Source organism: Aethalodelphis obliquidens, unplaced genomic scaffold (genome assembly GCF_003676395.1).
Source record: "Aethalodelphis obliquidens isolate GAN/ISIS:26980383/991018 unplaced genomic scaffold, ASM367639v1 scaffold87, whole genome shotgun sequence".
NCBI classification, from domain to species: Eukaryota; Metazoa; Chordata; class Mammalia; order Artiodactyla; family Delphinidae; genus Aethalodelphis; species Aethalodelphis obliquidens.
In genome coordinates this window covers 6,184,339-6,204,850 of record NW_020838031.1, presented here as the reverse complement: position 1 = coordinate 6,204,850, position 20,512 = coordinate 6,184,339, and the positions used below count along the sequence as shown (strand labels likewise).

The following is a 20,512-nucleotide window of genomic DNA, read 5'->3' as shown; positions in this document are numbered from 1 at the left end:
CGGGCCTCTCACTGTTGTGGCTTCTCCCGTTGCGGAGCACAGGCTCCAGACGCGCAGGCCCAGTGGCCATGGCTCAGGAGCCCCCCGCTCCACGGTATGTGGGATCTTCCCGGACAAGGGCACGAACCGGCGTCCCCTGCATCGGCAGGTGGACTCTCAACCACTGTGCCACCAGGGTAGCCCCCCCCCCGCTTTTTTTCTTTTGTTTTTATTTTGCCTTGTTGCAGTTGTTTCAATTATAGTTTTATTTTTCCTAATATATTTTTTATCTTTCTAATTTTATTTGTTTTTTATTCTTTGATATTGTACTGCTCCTTTTTTTTCTTCCTTCCTTCCTTCCTTCCTTCCTTCCTTTCTTTCTTCCTTTCTTTCTTCTTTCTTTCTTTCTTTCTTTCTTTTTTTTTACCGTGCCACAAAGCTTGCGGGATCTTGGTTCCCAGGCCAGAGGTCAGGCCCGAGCTCCTGTGGTGGGAGCTCCGAGTCCAAACCGCTGGACTAACAGACCCCAGGGAATATTAATCACAGTGAGGCCTCCCAGAGGTCCTCATCTCATCACCAAGACCCAGCTCTATCCAGCGGCCTGCAAACTCCAGTGCCGGACATCTCAGGCCAAACAACCAGTAAGACAGGAATACAGCACCATCCATCAAAAAAAAGAAACAACAAAAATATGTGTTACAAAGGAGCAAGGTAAAAACCTACAAGACCAAATAAATGAAGACAAAATAGGCAACCTACCTGAAAAAGAATTCAGAATAATGATAGTAAAGATGATCCAAAATCTCAGAAACAGAATAGAGAAAATACAAGAAACATTTAACAAGGATCTAGAAGAACTAAAGGGCAAACAAACAGTGATGAACAACACAATTACTAAAATTAAAAATAACTCTACAAGGAATCAATAGCAGAATAACTGAGGCAGAAGAACGGATAAGTGAGCTGGAAGATAAAATGGTGGAAATGACTGCCAGGAGCAGAATAAAGAAAAAAGAATGAAAAGAATTGAGGACAGTGTCAGAGACCTCTGGGACAACATTCAACACACCAACATTCAAACTATAGGGGTCCCAGAAGAAGAGAAAAAGAAAGGGTCTGAGAAAATATTTGACGAGATAATAGTCAAAAACTTCCCTAACATGGGAAAGGAAATAGTCAAGTCCAGGAAGCACAGAGAGTACCATACAGGATAAACCCAAGGAGAAACACACCAAGACACGTATTAATCAAACTATGAAAAATTAAATACAAAGAAAAAATATTAAAAGAAGCAAGGGAAAAGCAACAAATAGCATACAAACAAGGGAATCCCCATAAGGTTAACAGCTGATCTTTCAGCAGAAACTGCAAGCCAGAAGGGAGTGGCAGGACATATTTAAAGTTATGAAAGGGAAAACCTACAACCAAGATTACTCTACCCAGCAAGGATCTCATTCAGAGTTAATGGAGAAATTAAAACCTTTACAGACAATAAAAGTTAAGAGAATTCAGCACCACCAAACCAGCTTTACAACAAATGCTAAAGGGACTTATCTAGGCAGGAAACACAAGAGAAGGAAAAGACCTACAAAAACAAACCCAAAACAATTAAGAAAATGGAGCATACATATCAATAACTACCTTAAATGTAAATGGATTAAAGCTCCAACCAAAAGACATAGACTAGCTGAATGGATACAAAAACAACACCTGTATATATGCTGTCTACAAGAGACCCATTTCAGACCTAGGGAGACATACAGACTGAAAGTGAGGGGATGGAAAAAGATATTCCATGCAAATGGAAATCAAAACAAAGCTGGAGTAGCAAGTCTCATATCAGACAAAATAGACTTTAAAATAAAGACTATTACAAGAGACAAAGAAGGACACTACATAATGATCAAGGGATCGATCCAAGAAGAAGATATAACAATTGTAACTATTTATACACCCAACATAGGAGCACCTCAATACATAGGGCAAATGCTAACAGCCATAAAAGGGGAAATCGACAGTAACACAATCTTAGTAGGGGACTTTAACACCACACTTTCACCAGTGGACAGATCATCCAAAATGAAAATAAATAAGGAAACACAAGCTTTAAATGATACATTAAACAAGAATGACTTAATTGATATTTATAGGACATTCCATCCAAAAACAACAGAATACACTTTCTTCTCAAGTGCTCGTGGAATATTCTCCAGGATAGACCATATCTTGGGTCACAAATCAAGCCTTGGTAGATTTCAGAAAATTGAAATCATATCAAGTATCTCTTCCTACCACAACGCTATGAGACTGGATATCAATTACAGGAAAAAAACTGTAAAAAATACAAACACATGGAGGCTAAACAATACGCTACTAAATAACCAAGAGATCGCTGAAGAAATCAAAAAATACCTAGAAGCAAATGACAATGAAAACACGACGACCCAAAACCTCTGGGATGCAGTAAAAGCAGTTCTAAGAGGGCAGGTTATAGTAATACAATACTACCTCAAGAAACAAGAAAAATCTCAAATTCACAACCTAACCTTACATCTAAAGCAATTAGAGAAAGAATAACAAAAAAAACCACCCAAAGTTATCAGAAGGAAAGAAATCAAAGATGAGATCAAAAATACATGAAAAAGAACTGAAGGAAACAGTAGCAAAGTTCAATAAAACTAAAAGCTGGTTCTTTGAGAAGATAAACAAAATTGATAACCATTAGCCAGACTCATCAGGAAAAAAAGGGAGAAGACTCAAATAAACCAAATTAGAAATGAAAAAGGAGAAGTAACAACTGACACTGCAGAAGTACAAAGGATCATGAGAGATTACTACAAGCAACTCTATGCCAATAAAATGGACAACCTGGAAGAAATGGACAAATTCTTAGAAAAGAACAACGTTCCGAGACTGAACCAGGAAGAAATAAAGTATAAACAGAACAATCACAAGCACTAAAATTGAAACTGTGATTAAAAATCTTCCAACAAACAAAAGCCTAGGACCAGATGACTTCACAGGCGAATTCTATCAAACATTTAGAGAAAAGCTAACACCTATCCTTCTCAAACTCTTCCAAAATATAGCAGAGGGAGGAACACTCCCAATCTCATTCTACAAGGCCACCATCACCCTGATACCAAAACCAGACAAAGATGTCACAAAGAAAGAAAACTACAGGCCAATATCACTGATGAACAGAGATGCAAAAATCCTCAACAAAATACTAGCAAACAGAATCCAACAGCGCATGAAAAGGATCATACACCGTGATCAAGTGGGGTTTATCCCAGGAATGCAAGGATTCTTCAGTATACGCAAATCAATCAATGTGATAAACCATATTAACAAATTGAAGGAGAAAAACCATATGGTCATCTCAATAGATGCAGAGAAAGCTTTCGACAAAATTCAACACCCACTTATGATAAAAACCCTCCAGAAAGTAGGCATCGAGGGAACCTACCTCAACATAATAAAGGCCATTTATGACAAACCCACAGCCAACATCATTCTCAATGGTGATAGACTGAAATCATTTCCTCTAAAATCAGGAACAAGAAAAGGTTGCCCACTCTCACTGCTATTATTCAACATAGTTTTGGAAGTTTTAGCCACATCAGTCAGAGAAGAAAAAGAAATAAAAGGAATCCAAATCGGAAAAGAAGAGGTAAAACTGTCACTATTTGCAGATGACCTGATACTATACATAGAGAATCCTAAAGATGCTACCAGAAAACTACTAGAGCTAGTCAATGAATTTAGTAAAGTAGCAGGATACAAAATTAATGCACAGAAATGTATTGCATTCCTATACACTAATGATGAAAAATCTGAAAGAGCAATTAAGGAAACACTCCCATTTACCATTGCAACAAAAAGAATAAAATACCTAGGAAGAAACCTACCTAAGAAGACAATAGACCTGTATGCAGAAAACTGTAAGACACTGATGAAAGAAATTAAAGATGATACAAACAGATGCAGAGAAATTCCATGTTCTTGGATTGGAATAATCAACATTGTGAAAATGACTCTACTACCCAAAGTAATCTACAGATTCAGTGTGCAATCCCTATCAAACTACCAATGACATTTTTCACAGAACTAGAACAAAAAAATTGCACAATTTGTAAGGAGACACAAAAGACCCTGAATAGCCAAAGCAATCTTGAGAAAGAAAAATGGAGCTGGAGGAATTAGGCTCCCGGACTTCAGACTATACTACAAAGCTACAGTCATCAAGACAGCATGGTACTGGCACAAAAACAGAAATATAGATCAATGGAACAGGATAGAAAACCCAGAGAGAAACCCACACAGATATGGTCACCTTATCTTTGATAAAGGAGGCAAGAGTATACAGTGGAGAAAAGACAGTCTCTTCAATAAGTGGTGCTGGGAAATCTGGACAGCTACATGTAAAAGAATGAAATTAGAACACTTCCTAACACCATAAACAAAAATAAACTCAAAATGGATTAAAGACCTAAATGTAAGGCCAGACACTATAAAACTCTTAGAGGAAAACATAGGCAGAACACTCTATGACATAAATCACAGCAAGATCCTTTTTGACCCACCTCCTAGAGAAATGGGAAAAAAATAAACAAATGGGACCTAATGAAAGTTAAAAGCTTTTGCACAGCAAAGGAACCATAAACAAGACAAAAAGACAACCCACAGAATGGGAGAAAATATTTTCAAACGAATCAACGGACAAAGGATTAATCTCCAAAATTTACAAGCAGCTCATGCAGCTCAATATCAAAAAAACAACCCAATCCAAAAATGGGCAGAAGACCTAAATAGACATTTCTCCAAAGAAGATATACAGATTGCCAACAAACACATGAAAGAATGCTCAACATCACTAATCATTGAGAAATGGAAATCAGAACTACAACGAGGTGTCACCTCACACCAGTCAGAATGGCCATCGTCAAAAAATCTGCAAACAATAAATGCTGGAGAGGGTGTGGAGAAAAGGGAACCCTCTTGCACTGTTGGTGGGAATGTAAATTGATACAGCCACTATGGAGAACAGTATAGAGGTTCCTTAAAAAACTTACAGTAGAGCTACCATATGACCCAGCAATCCCACTACTGGGCATATACCCTGAGAAAACCATAATTCAGAAAGAGTCATGTACCACCATGTTCATTGCAGCACTATTTACAATAGCCAGGACATGGAAGCCACCTAAATGTGCATTGACAGGTGAATGGATAAAGAAGATGTGGCACATATATACAATGGAATATTACTCAGTCATAAAAAGAAACGAAATAGAGTTATTTGTGGTGAGGTGGATGGACCTAGAGTCTGTCATACAGAGTGAAGGAAGTTCGAAAAAGAAAAATAAATACCGTATGCTAACACATATATATGGAATCGAAAAAAAAAAAGGTTCTGAAGCACCTAGGGGTAGGACAGGAGTAAAGACACAGACGTAGAGAATGGACTTGAGGACACGGGGAGGGGGAAGGGTAAGCCGGGACGAAGTGAGAGAGTGGCGTGGACATATATACACTGCCAAATGTAAAATAGATGGCTAGTGGGAAGCGGCTGCATCGCACAGGGAGATCAGCTCGGTGCTTTGCAACCACGTAGAGGGATGGGATAGGGAGGGTGGGAGGGAGACGCAAGAGGGAGGGGATATGGGGATATATGCATATATATAGCTTCACTTGGTTATACAGCAGAAACGAACACAACATTGTAAAGCAATTATACTCCAATAAAGATGTTAAAAAAAAAAACAGCAGTAAGCCACGTGAGCTTGTTAATGTCTTACATTTTAGCTTCAAATTGAACATGTCTAAGTTTATAAAAGTGCAATTCACTATTTAAAAATTAATGTCATTCACATAGCATTAAATTTACCCTTTTAAAGTGTATGCAATTCACTTTTTTATAATGTTCAACTTAATAATTATTTGAGATCACCTAAGTTATCTTTGGCCCCTAAAGGGGAATATGTTATTGTCAGTTGTTCTGACAACTGAGTGAGTTGTAAGTGGTTATAGGAGAGCCACACTGCCACCTTCACTATAGTAACTGTCTAGTTAATCTTCTACCTCGGCATTTTCAGTGGCAGCCCTCAGGCCTGAAGATGACTTAGATAGAGATGAAGTTACTGCTTTGCGTGCAAACAGGGACACACTCACCTATCAGTTTCCAGTGAGGACCATGGTACTAGTCCTGTGGTTGTTCCTCCTGGTGCCCAGAATCATTTATGGAATCATCCGTTCATTTACTCAACCCTTCTTGAACTTCTGTATATATTTATACTCACATGCAACCTCTTGGAGGAATGAATTTTATAGACTGTAGACTACTTGGTCTATAAAAGGGGCTTTCTTATATTTGTCCCTCTGTCTGTACACAAAACAAACGTTCTGTATGACAGCTGTTCAAATATTTGAACATTACTGCCCTGTCCCCCTTCTCCTCTCACTCCTGTTTATTCCCAGGCTAATTATCCTTAGTTAATTTGACCTCCAGTTGAGAGCTTCCTATATGCAAGGCCTTATCCCAGCTGCTGCAAGGAATACAAAAATAAATAAGACAGTTCTGTACTTAGTAAAGCGTTTAAAAACTCATATTTAAGCCGTGTTTGCTCTGGTTTCCAAACCTGTCACTGCTCTGCTCATCTTTCTGGACATGTTCTGATTTGTGAATGCTCTGAATAAAAAGTGGCAGTCAGAGTAAAAAAGAATATTTCAGATGTGGTTTGGGATGACTGCAGTGTATAACAGAACTGTTACTGCCCTCCGTTTCTTTTCACGTAGCCCAAGGATATAGTAATATCCCAGTAAAACTCCCAATCAACTATTATGCTAGGTTTTCCTCATTGTGTATTTAAGAATGATTAAAAAAAAAAGAAAGAAAACAGGGACAACCTAAGTCCCCATTCAGTTTCTTCTGATTAATTTAAAATGATGTGTGATGGCTTTTTAATTTATTTCTAGACTTCTCATTTAGTCCAGGGTTTCTCACCTTGGCACTGTAGTCATTTTGAGCTACATAATTCTTTGTTATGGCGACTGTCCTGTGCATTGTAGGACATTTAGCAGTATCCCTGGCCCCTACGTACTAGATGCTAGTGGCATCCCCTCCCACCCAGCCGTGAGAACCAAAAATGTCTCTAGGCATTGCCAAGTGTCCCCTGGGGGACAAAAGTGCTAGGTTAACAACTACCAGTTGAGTTCATACATGTTCTAAATTATAGGAAATGTAGTATTACTTTTTTTTTTATCAAGAAGCTGCAGAGAATTTAAAAATCCCAACAGAAACCTCAGTGTGCTTCTCCTGTTCCACAGTTCTGTAGTCTCTACTCTGGATACTGTGATTCCATCTAGCTTCACAGAACTGCCTTTAATTTTTCTGGATTCCATTTAGATTAATAACTTTTTCTCCTGAGTGAGTAAATATTTCTTTAAGTGGCCCTGCCTACTTTCTGAGAAAAAAAGAAATATTTATAAACCTAATTTCTCCCCAGATTTTATTTAGTGCCCAGCCAATGCTGACTCAACAGAATAGATGAGAAAGTAGTAATAGAAAATGTTGCTCGGCAAAGCAGGTCAGGCTTGCGGAAGATTTAGCATATTTTTAAAAAATTGTGCCTTGCTTGATGCTGAAATTAGTCTCTAACAGTCTCCAGATAAAAAGATGTGTTCAAATTTCAGCAAGTTGAGAGGAGTTTTGGATGGTACAGCATGGTTCTGAAGAAGCATCCGTGCTGCTGCTGTTTTTAAGGGCTGGTCTTTAGATATCATTTCATATTCTAGGATAGAAAGTCTGATAGCTGTTGACAGAAAAGACAGGGTCAAAACTCAGTTCTCGATTATTAATAGTGTTCACCAGAAAAACTTAACAAAGGAGTAAGTATTCTTAGTTTTATTTTCATTCATAGGAAATTTTACTTAATTTTTTAGGTTAGAGTTAGAACATCTAAAAAGTAATGCCCCCCTACCCCAAAAAAAAGAAAAGAGGGAAGAAAAGAGGTAAAGAAATAATCTTGCTTCTTGATGGGGGAAAAAACTTATTTTACCTATTTGAACTTTAATTTTCCTTCCTTATTCTTTCATTCAGTAAATAAATGATTATCCAGTTCCTAGAATGTGCTCGGTATGGTTGATATCCCAGGTCTCTACTTTTACGGAACTTTCATTCTACTTGGGCAGACAGTAATCAATTAAACAAATAAGTGATATATGTTTATCTAGTTATATGTACTATGAAAGCATAATACCGATTAAAAATAACATAATGCAGTCGCAAATTATGTAGAGAAATATTTATTTTCAAGAACACGAATAATCTCTTTTAAACTATGGACAAAGTGAACATCATTTTAATCTTTTTGAAATAGTAAAAGTGAATTAATTGTAACAAGTTTCAAATGGAATCAAGTCTTTGTGTCTTAAGTGTGTTATTTGTATTTTTTCAGATCAGAGTTTTGACATCCCAGACAGAACTTTTCATTCTACAAACACAACCTGGCGTCTCTCCTCTTTTGAGTCCATGACTGATGTGAAAGAACTTATCCCAGAGTTTTTCTATCTTCCAGAATTCTTAGTTAACCGTGAAGGTATAACAGTAAACCGTTTTCTAATTTAAATTTCTGAGGGTTTGTACTTACTTTATAATTTTCCAAAAATAAAAATACCTTTTGTAAGTCCTAAAATTTGAGTCCCCAAATAAGAGAAATACCTTTACTTATTAAGTATATAATGTTATTTCCAAGTGAGCTTGAGGATGTTAAATATTTTATAGGACTAGGTATATCTGGAAAACTGTAACTTTTAACTATTAAAAGTATTTGTAAACATGTATTTTAATTCTGTTACAGAACTTGCTTTATTATTTTCTCTGATTACAAAAGTTATAATATGCTGATTATAAAAAAAGTCATGAATTTATAAAGAACAATGTAAATTAACCAAAATCTCAATGATTTTATGAGGAATGACCAAGTTAGAAATAAAACACTCTAATTAGAGTTATCTAATAATGAAAAGGAACACTAGAAGATAAAATCTGATTTTCTGTGATGCCAGTGACCGACTATCTTGGTAATCTTACCTGTTCTTTAATGTAAGATCAGTTAATCCTTTACAGGGTATCTTTGGGTCGTTTTCCTACATTACTTAATTTCATATTTTTATGTGACCTTTAGGAAATACATGAAATTGAGAATTATATCTTTAGAGAGGTTAATGTTGGACAAATGACTTCAGAATTTTTTCCTATATTAACTGGCCTCTCTGGAGTTATTTAGAGTATCATTAATAAATCCATGCTGCTAATTACCTGGAACAAGCTTCATAGTGTTGCCCAAGTGAGAAATGCCTCAGTGAAATATCAGCACCTGCAGCTGGGGGTACCTGCCTTGTGGCTTTCAATCAGGGACTCATTTCTCTGTCCAAAAACCACATTCCTCTGTGGTTTCTTATATGTATGTTCCTGTTATCTATGGCTGCATAGTGAATAACCCCAATACTTAGTGACTCAAAACAACATTGAATGTATTATCCATCACAGTTTTTGCACGTCAGAAATTCAGGAACAGCTCAGCCACGTGGTTTTTGTGGTTTTGGCTCAGGATCTCTTGTGCATTCAGATTGGCTGGAGCTGGAACATCCAGGGGAACAGAGCAGCACGGGGCTGGTGGGCATCTCTCTCTTCAGGTAGTGTCCATGGTTTTCCATGTGGTTTCTCCACGTGGACTAGTGTGGACTTCCTCACAGCATGGCGGCCTCGGACACCCTACTTGGCAACTCAGGGTTCCAAAGGCAAGTGTCCCTAGAGAGATGAGCAGAAGCTGCATGGCCTTTTCCAGCCTAGCCTTGGAAGTCACACGGTGGCACTTACACTGCATTCTGTTTGTGAGGTAGTCACAAGTGCCTGCCCACATTCAAAAGGAAGGAGCATAGACTTTGCCATTTGATAGGGGAGCAGCAAGATTCTAGAAAAGCATGCACAACAGCAAGTGGTGTTACAGCCATTTTTGGAAACGATAACTTGCTATAGCATACATCCTGCTATTTCCTATGAGCATTTCTATAGGCCTCTCATTGTACCTCCAGGCATCTGCTCTGGGTGAACAGTGTCTACCTCTGTGATGTGTTCCCAGAGCACCAAAAAGTTGGGAATGATTTGAGTTCACAGAGACCCCCTGTGGCTCAACCCCTCCTAGCTCAGCCCTTAGATGCCTCATCACCATTGATCAATCAGTAAGTCTCTGCTGCTTCCCCTGAAGCCGCTGCATAGAGTATGGAGGTGCTCAGCCAGTACATCCTAACGCTGTCACCCTGCAGCTGTCTGTTGGATGACTGCTGGGATTTTTGAGGTGACCCTCACCCCCACCCCGTATTAATTTTATATAAGCCCTTAGTTTATATTTTATATCATATCATTTCAGAGTACTTCCAAAATTAGTGAAGATCCTTCCAACTGTTTTCACAAGATCCAGAAGTAGGCAGACAGCAACTTAATTTTACATGGAGCATAATTAGCTTTTAAGAGGCCTTTTTAAATTTGGATTCTGCTATGGTGTTCGGATTTTCTGTCCATTAAAAAAAAAAAAGGTAGCACAAAAAAAGGTTCTGTTCAAAGGTAGCATTTCCTTTAGGACAATTTTTTAAAGAAACACTTCTGAGATTTTTGTTTACACTAGCAGACTAATGAGGCAATTAGGTAATACCTTATTTACATCGCGGAAGAACCCTCTTACTCAGTGTGTTAGTATAATTTTGTTGTCCACAGGAATGCTTAGTGGAAATGAAATCAGAACAGACCTATAGATTTACCATAAAATTAATAGACTAAGACAGTTCATTCTAGGAATGTGTATACTTTGTATTCATTGAGTTTTTAAACTACAGAATGCTAATACTTACTACATATAAGTAGTCTTGAATTTATTATATGTTAACACCAATCATTCAGAAATGCTTATACAAAAGCCTTCACTTTATTTTAATCAGGTTTACAATTGAGATATTTTCTCACTTGATGCATTTGAAGATTTGATAACTGGAATATTGGAATTAGTGGGCAATGATTTTCTGCTTGTTTTTCAATATGATATAAAGCGGTGGAAGGGTAAAGTTGAAAGATCTCAGATTCAGTTAGGATAGATAGCGTTAATCCATGTAGCTCTGTGAGGGGTAAGTCAGCAGGTGAGCAACGGTGTTACTATCCTCTCGCTGCTCCTTCTCCAGGTTATAGCACACAATAGCTGTTTCTGTGAACTCTTACGATCTGCTCCGTGGGCCAAAGGAAGCATGCTCTGGGGGAGATAAACATTGATATTACTCTTCTCTTTTAGGTTTCGATTTTGGTGTACGCCAGAATGGTGAACGGGTTAATCACGTCAACCTCCCGCCTTGGGCACGTAACGATCCTCGTCTTTTTATCCTCATCCATAGACAGGCTCTAGAGTCTGACTACGTGTCCCAGAACATCTGTCAGTGGATCGACTTGGTATTCGGGTATAAGCAAAAAGGGAAGGCCTCTGTCCAAGCCATCAATGTTTTTCATCCTGCTGTAAGTGACTCTTTTAAAACTCTGCATTTATATAAGGTAGAAGGTTAGACTGTTTCTTTACAATACCCAAGTTATCAAAGAGAATTGACAAAGACACTAAACTTGCCCAAGATTTTTCAGGTTTTATATTTCGCCTCTTTAAGAATAACTAAGATACTATCTGTCAGGGGTTCCCCAAGACCATCCCCAGGTTGGATGAGGACTTAACAACTCAGCATATAGTTGTAATTACAGCTAAGGTTTATTACAGTGAAGGGTACAAAGCAAAATCAGCAAAAGGAAAAGATGCACCGGGCAAAGCTGGAGGAAACCAGGCACAAGCTTCCAAGAGACTTCTCCCAGTGAATCACAAGGAACTCACTCACTTCCTCCAGAAACAAATTGTGACAGCACGTGTGATGTTGTCTACCAGGGAAGCTCATGAGGGATGCAGTGCCAGCGTTTTTATTGAGGACTGGTCATGTAGGCACCCTCTCTCTCACAAGTCCTGAAATTCCGGCGTCCAGAAGGAGACCGGTATTCAGTATACACCACACTGTTTGTACAGTTTGGGTGCAGTGAGCCACTCTTATCAGGTAGAGAAGGTGGGAACTCTCTTGAAATCCATGTTCCCAGACACCAGCCAAGGACCACATTTGCAGGCATGCCATCCCAAGGAGAGCAGTTCAGGCCTGCCGCATAACTCTTTTCTGCATACTGTCCTGTATATCAATACATGTTCTATTTTTAAATGGCCTCATTTTTCCTTATTGCATGAGCAATATATGTGCCTTGTTAGAAAAATGTATAAGATACAGACTGCAAAAGGAAGAAATTTTAAAATCAACTTTGATATCATCATCCAAAGATAAATATCAAACCACCTTCTAGACTTTTATCTATACATATGTATCACTCCATTTATATAATATTAATACTATTTATTCCAAAGTATGGCTATCCAATAATTTATTTAACCAGTCCCCTATTGTTGGATATTTAGTTAGTATGCATTTGCTATTAAAACTAATATTCCTCAGATTATTTCTTTATGTAGCTCTTTACTTCTTCAAGATAAATTCCTAGAAGCAGAATTGTTACACCTCAACATATGTTTTTTAATGTTGTTAGATAGTCTACCTTTTTTAAAAAAAAATCTATCTATTCAGAAAACATTTATTTTGCTAGGCTCTAGGGATACGAAGGTGAATAAGATTCACATAGGGAGGGAACATATATGAATGGCCAGTAAGCAAATGATAAAGGTGCTGGCATCTTTAGTCATCAGGGAAATGCAAATTAAAGCCATGATGAGTTACCACTTTATATCCTTGAGAATGACTGAAAGTAAAAAGACTAACAATTCCAGATATTGGGTAGGTGGAATACTACTCAACAGTGAAGAGGAATGGATTTCAGATGTCTGTGACAGCATGGATGAATCTCCAAAACATTTTACACTGAATGAAAGAAGCCTTACATAAGAGTACACTCTGTATGAATCCACTCCGTTTACATGAAATTCAAGAACAAGGAACATTAATCTCTTAGTGGTAGAAATCATGGGGAATTTATCTTAAAGATGGTTCTTTATTTCTTTAAGATAATTTCCAATCGAATTGCCTCTGGGGAGTAGAGTAGTGACTGCCACAGGTGTACCAGGGAACTTTCTGGGGTGATGGAAATGCTCTATACCTTGATTTGCGTGATGGTTGCATGGGATGGTGCTATAAAAATCTGTATTGTTTTATTGTAAGTAAAATATACCTCTATAAAAATGTATATAAAATTTTTATAAGTTTTAAAGACTGAGGTATAATTTTTGAACTTTGTTCATATTTGATGCAAAATGTAACTTTAAAAGCAATTAAGAATTTGGACATTAACCTCAATATACTCTGTGCCTATAATACTGGGACAAATTTTCACTTGTTCTCATATAAAATTCACATTAAAAGTATCTGCATGCTGAAATATACCATTTAATTCTCATCTTACTAGATTTTTTTCATTAATTCTTTGAGACTTTAGAGCTTTAAAAAGGATAGAGTTTATACCATCGTTCTAGAATATTTAAATACAATTTATTTATTTATTTTGCTGCGCCACGCGGCATGTGGGATCTTAGTTCCCTGACCAGGGATCTAACCCGTGCGCCCTGCAGTAGAAGCGTGGAGTCTTAACCACTGGACCACCAGGGAAGTCCTGTTCTAGAAATTTAATAAAACTCAATTCATGGGACAAAACCAAGTGTCACAATTAAGCACATAGTCTCTAAATCCACATTTGAGTTCAAATCCTCACTCTACCACTTACTGTGTGACCTGCAGTGTGACCTTAACTTCTCTGTACCTTAATGTACAAATTTGTAAAATGTGAACAATAATACCAGCCTCATAAATAAGAAAATGCATACAGGGTAATGTCTGCCATCCAGTTAAGTGCAAATAAATGTTAACTTTGTAAAAAGGAATGTAGGGGCTTCCCTGGTGGCACAGTGGTTAAGAATCCGCCTGCCATTGTAGGGGACACGGGTTCGAGCCCTGGTCCAGGAAGATCCCACATGCCGTGGAGCAGCTAAGCCCATGTACCACAACTACTGAGCCCGTGAGCCACAACTACTGAGCCCGCGTGGCACAACTGCTGAAGCCCGTGCATCTAGAGCCCGTGCTCCGCAACAAGAGAAGCCACCGCAATGAGAAGGACGCGCACCGCAACAAAGAGTAGCCCCCACTCGCCACAACTAGAGAAAGCCCGCGCACAGCAACGAAGACCCAACGCAGCCAAAAATAAATTAATTCATTCATTAATTTAAAAAAAATAGAAAAAATATTTTAAGAGGAATGTAAAAATGCCTTTTGATCTTAATTCGTCATTCACCAATATATGGGGTTCACTAGAAACTGATACCACAGAACGTAAAGATACTAATTTAAAGTAAATTTTAAGAGTCTTGGATACCGGATTATTCCATTCTTCATTTGAATTTTCGAGTATATTAAATCAAGCAACCATTAGGAATGAGCCTGCTTAGATAAGCGTTTATAACAGGTATTTGAGCCCTTGTGGTCGTGCGAGGGTAGTGGCGAGGGGAGTGGATGTTGAAGATTAACTTCTGAAGAATCTTTGAAACTTTCTCTTGGTATTTATAGAGATGTTCTATGCAGATATAAAACTGAAATTTGCTGACTGATTCAATGCTAAAAGCTAAATTACACAAGCGAGATGCACAAGCATGACAGATCTATACCCAGCTACTGACTGCTAGCTTTAAAAATAATAAAGTAAGTGCACATCACCCTCCATCTGACTCTAACACTAAGAAGAAAAGTGTAACAACACCCTTCACGTTAAAAAACTTGCAATTTTCACTGCTGCTCTTTCAGATCCACTTACAGTTTTCATTAGAACCTAAATAATAGTCTCTTAAGCTACCTACTAACATTCTATTGCAATTTCATTTTTATATACCTTTTCCTATGTATCACTTTGGACAAATGACTTTTTCAATAATTTAGTATTACACGTGAAGTCTTTATATATATATATATATATATATATGTGTGTGTGTATATATATATATATATATATATATATATATATATATATATATATATATATATATAAACACTAGGTGGGAAAGAAAAGGACAGTGACAGATCCTGAATTTTTACTCCTTTTCTAGACTGATTATTGCCCTAACCCCCTTTCTCTCTAGCTTCACGTCCTAAGAAAGGTGACAGCATGGAGGACACCAGTCGCGTGCAACATTAAGTGTGCCAACCTCTCTGCAGTGTTTTGGTTGAAGATGGAATACCTTGACTTTGTTTCTCATCCAGTCTTCTGCCCCTTGCCGGGGAGGTGAAGCTGTCCCGCTTCCTCCGTTGACAGCTTTGCCTGGTTGGCTGAGGGAGGCTGGAAGGATATACATCACATTACAGCCTTCTCACTGCCAGGTTCTAGTCAGGTTCAGCAATGTATGTGGAAACCTGCACAGCAAACACAGAGAGAGGGAATCAGAATTCAATTATTCCTCTCCAAGGATAAATAAAGCATGGATGAGTTGCTCTTGAGCTTACAGGATGGAAAGCACAAAGACTTTGCTTGGGTTTCAGTGATGCTGGTGTTTAGAATCCTGATTCTTCAGCCCAGACAGGAGAAGAGATATAGACCTACAAAAATCTAGGTTCCTTACTAATGTCTCTGTATGTAAGAAAATATATCTCAATAGTTGATATTCTTAGACATCTTCAAGATGGGGTAGCGACACAAAGTCATCCTGTGACACCAGCCATTGTGTTTTGAGAGGAATCAGACTCTTTCTTTGAGCATATTCCCATCAAAGAACAAAAGGGCATTTGGATATCATGTAATTTCAGGCAGACACAGATGGTTTTGAACTTCTAGTTCTCATTTTTAGGAATTGAGAAATTGAGGTGGGGCAGGTTCCCCTAGTTTACTTCAGTCTTCGTGTTGCCATATAGCTGCATTCTCTTGTCTCTTTTGATTTTGTTGACCACTTGAAATGATTTTGACCAATTCCCTGACTCTAGTTTTCTGACCAATATCTGACAGGCAGCCACAGAAAAAATAGAGCCACCTACTAACCTACTTGCAGAAGCTATTTTGGGTCAACTGAATTGAAAAACCTGATTATTTTTCATCAATTCTCACTGAAAGACAAGACCAAAGAAAAACCTCATTTAGTTTTTCTTTTTTTTTAATTTGAGGTATAATTGACATACATTATATTAGTTTCCAGTATACAGCATACTGATTTCGATCATTTGCAAAATGATCACCGCAGTAAGTCTAGTTAACACCCACCCCATAGGTAGTTACAAAAATTTTTTTTCTTGGGATGAAGACTTTTAAGATTTATTTTCTTAGGAACTTTCAGATCTGCAGTACAATGTTATTAACTGCAGTCACCATGCTGTACGTTACATCCCAGGACTTACTTGCTTTATAGCTGGAAGTTTGTACCTTTGGCTCCCTTCACCCGTTTGCCCACACCCCACCTGTGGCAACCACCAATCTTACGAGCTTGGTCTTTTGTTTGTTTAGATTCCACATATAAATGAGATCATACTTATTTGTATGGTATTTGTCTCTCTCTCTGACTTGTTTCACTTAGCATCATACCTTCAAGGTCCACCTGTGTTGTGACAAGATTTCATTCTTTCTTATGGCTGAGTAATAATTCCATTGCATGTATTTACCACATTGTCTCCATCCATTCCATTGGTGCATGCTTCGGGTGCTTCCATGTCCTGGCTATTATAAATAAGGCTGTAATGAACATAGGGGTGCATGTATCTTTTCAAATTAGTGTTTTCAAAATACCCAGAAGTGGAAATGCTGGATCATATGGTAGCTCTATTTTTAGTTTTCTGAGGCACCTGCATACTGTTCTCCACAGTGGCTGCACCAATTTACATTCCCACCAACAGTGCAGAGGGGCTTCCTTTTCTCTACATCCTCGCCAACGGTTGTTATCTCTTGTCTTTTTGATACTAGCCATTCTCACAGGTGTGAGATGATATTTCATTCTGGTTTTACTTGCATTTTCCTGATGATTAGTGATGCTGAGCATCTTTTCATATACCTGTTGGCCGTCTGTATGTCTTTTTTGGAAGAATGTCTATTCAGGTCCTCTGCCCGCCCCCCGCCATTTTCTTTCTAATTTATTCCTTTATTTATTTATAATATTCCTTTGCAGAAAAGTTCCATAATTTTTCCCATTTTTTTTAACATCTTTATTGGAGTATAATTGCCCTACACTGTTGTGTTAGCTGCTGCCGTGTAACAAAGTGAATCAGCTATACGTATACATATATCCCCATATCCCCTCCCTCTTGCGTCTCCCTCCCACCCTCCCTATCCCACCTCTCTATGTGGTCACAAAGCACCGAGCTGATCTCCCTGTGCTATGCAGCCGCTTCTCACTAGCTATTTTACATTTGGTAGTGTATATATGTCAGTGCTGCTCTCTCACTTCGTCCCAGCTTACCCTTCCCCCTCCCCGTGTCCTCAAGTCCATTCTCTACATCTGCGTCTTTACTCCTGTCCTGCCCCTAGGTGCTTCAGAACCATTTTTTTTTTTTTAGATTCCATATGTATGTGTTAGCATACGGTATTTGTTCTCTTTCTGACTTACTTCACTCTGTATGACAGTCTGTAGGTCCATCCACCTCACTACAAATAACTCAATTTCGTTTCTTTTTATGGCCGAGTAATATTCCATTGTATATATGTGCCACATCTTCCTTATCCATTCGTCTGTCGATGGACACTTAGGTTGCTTCCATGTCCTGGCTATTGTAAATAGTGCTGCAATGAACACGGTGGTACATGACTCTTTTTGAATTATGGTTTTCTCAGGGTATGTGCCCAGGAGTGGGGTTGCTGGGTCGTATGGTAGCTCTATTTTAGTTTTTAAGGAGCCTGCATACTGTTCTCCATAGTGGCTGTATCTATTTACATTCCCACCAACAGTGCAGCCCCTTTTTAATTAGATGGGTTTGCTACTGAGTTGTGTAAGTTCTTTATAGATTTTGGATACTAACCCTTTATCAGATATATGATTTGCAAGCAATTTCTCTCATTCAGTAGGTTGTCTTTTCATTTTGTTGATGGATTCCTTTGCTGTGCAGATAAATGAAGTCTTATATGTTATTCTCTTAAATTAAAATTAATTTTATAAACATACCTAATTAGCACCAGTCAAGGTGCATTATTTTCATTCACCCATTCAGAAGCATTGATCATTCCTATTCTGATCTCAATTCCTATTCTGATTATTAATGATTGTTAACCTGTTCAAAAACATTTTAAAATCCTTTTCATTTGAAACAGAGAAGAGTAAACCATTGCCTAGAGAATAAAACAAGTTGTTGTTTTCCCCTTCAGTGTTATCGCCAAGTCTTGCTTTTTACATACCTCTCGTTTTCTTTTATTCTTCAGACATATTTTGGAATGGATGTCTCTGCAGTTGAAGATCCAGTTCAGAGACGAGCACTGGAAACCATGATAAAAACCTACGGCCAGACCCCTCGTCAGCTGTTCCAGTCGGCCCATGCGAGCAGACCTGGCTCCAAGCTCAACATCGAAGGGGAGCTTCCTGCTGCCGTGGGGTTGTTAGTGCAGTTTGCTTTCCGGGAAACCAGAGAACAGGTCAAGGAAGTTCCCTATCCGGTATGTCATTTGGATTTCAATAGAATTCAGCAAAAACTGGCTCAACTCCTGAGCCGTCAGGTCCCGTCCCAGGCTCTAGGGGCAGGGAAGTGAGTAGCACAGTCCCGGCCTGAAGGTGAGTGCCAGCCAGTGAACGCAGATGCCTGCACTACGTTCTGTGTGTAGGAAATGCTGCGTTAGTGCTACGAAGAGAGTACTTCGGGAGCTCAGGTCGGATTGTAACCTCCCTGAGGGTCGTTACTGGGGAGAGCCTCACCAGGCAGTGACATAACAGGCATTGCAAATGAGAGGAAAGGAAACATCCAGGACTCGGGAAGAGTCTGAGCATGGCTGTGCCAGTGCAGACATGCCTAGCGTGGTCCTTCCTGGTTATTATCTTCCAGCAGAGGTGCTGACCAGAAGTGTAAATGTTTGGGTTTACAATGAAGGGGGAAATCGTACATGTTTTTTTGGCCCCTCCAGGTTGTAATGATTAGAAGTATTGCCTCTTAAAATGGGAAGTAGGGGGCTTCCCTGGTGGCGCAGTGGTTGAGAGTCCGCCTGCCGATGCAGGGCACACGGGTTCGTGCCCCGGTCCGGGAAGATCCTACATGCCGCGGAGCGGCTGGGCCCGTGAGCCATGGCCGCTGAGCCTGCGCGTCCGGAGCCTGTGCTCCACAGCGGGAGAGGACAAAACAGGGGGGCCCGCCCACAAAAGAAAAAAAAAAAAAAAAAAAAAAAAAAAAATGGGAAGTAGGTATAATTTTTACTCTGAAATAGAAAAATAAAGCAAGCAAGCCTTAAGAGTAAAATGGATTCTAATCCTCAACTAAATTCTTCATTATAAAAGCAGCAAAGATGGGAGATTGTGAAGTGTTACAAAGGTTTGCAGAAGGAAATCGCAGAAAATGAAAAGGCAAGGGAAAGAGGTTGTGAAGGTCTTGGAGATAAAGTAAAGCACGGATGTCGAACTGCAGTCGTCTGGGAGGCACTTTAAGAGAACATGGTTTTTACAGATCTTGCTTGGATAGTCGTTTCTTATAATAATGCTTCTTCTTAAATACACTAAAGGTAAAACACAAATAGAACACTAAATGTAAGTTCTTTATGCTCAGAGCTCATATATATCAAATTTGCATGTTAAATACAAACAAAACTTATACAACTAGTAAAAATGAAATTTAAATTTTAAATCATCAATAGGAGAAACAGTGTTGTTTTGCTGAACCCAGACCACCAGTGTTGTGTTTCATAGTTGAAAGCTGTATTTTTTGTTTTGTGTTTACTTGTCAACGAAACTCATATGCTTTTGAAGCCTTACAAATCATTTTAGTCATTGTCATTACCAGAGTCATTATTTTTAGCTAGAATCTATTATTTTAACATGTCAAAATAACAGTACGTCCCTGAAAAGTAATAAACGCCATTTAATTTGCCACTATACTTATTGCTCATTAACTAGTTGAAGTTGGCAAGTATGAAGGACCTGAGCAGTATGTCTGTTTGCAGTGGGAACGTGTACGGACCTGCCTCCTTCCCACCCCAGGACCTTCGCACTGGCTGTTCCCTCCGCCTGGCGTGCCCATCCCCAGATAGAACCCCAGTTTGCTCTCTGTTTCAGTCAGGTGTCTGCTCAGACATTATCTCCGCAGACAGTCTTACCCGACCCCCGTGTCTAAACGGGCAGCTCTGTCACTCTTGGTCCTCTTCCCCTTCTTTGACTTTCTTCATAGCACTTGCACCAGCTGACAACTTGTGTATGTATTTGTTTAGTTGTTGTCTGCCCTGCTTCCCAGCTATCAGACAGCTCCACGGGCA

General features: G+C 38.8%; 1 protein-coding gene and 1 long non-coding RNA gene across 5 annotated transcripts in view; one reads left to right on the top strand and one right to left on the bottom strand.

Annotated features, from left to right (window-relative positions):
• The window catches only part of LYST (lysosomal trafficking regulator), a 193,923-nt gene that overhangs the window by 150,378 nt on the left and 23,033 nt on the right, over window positions 1–20,512 (top strand). For all 3 annotated transcript variants that reach the window (XM_027094060.1, XM_027094059.1, XM_027094061.1), the window contains 3 exons: window positions 8,439–8,579; window positions 11,322–11,539; window positions 18,485–18,715. In XM_027094060.1, coding sequence (XP_026949861.1) covers window positions 8,439–8,579; window positions 11,322–11,539; window positions 18,485–18,715 — 590 coding nt within the window. The remainder of the gene's footprint in view (window positions 1–8,438; window positions 8,580–11,321; window positions 11,540–18,484; window positions 18,716–20,512) is intronic.
• LOC113613396 (uncharacterized) lies at window positions 5,889–18,567 on the bottom strand. Of its 2 annotated transcripts, none has more exons than XR_003430227.1 (3): window positions 18,461–18,567; window positions 15,336–15,507; window positions 5,889–7,793 (listed from the first exon to the last, which is right to left on the bottom strand). It is a non-coding gene; the product is annotated as an uncharacterized LOC113613396 (long non-coding RNA). The 2 variants fall into 2 exon arrangements; XR_003430226.1 differs by lacking the exon at window positions 5,889–7,793 and adding an exon at window positions 11,174–11,282.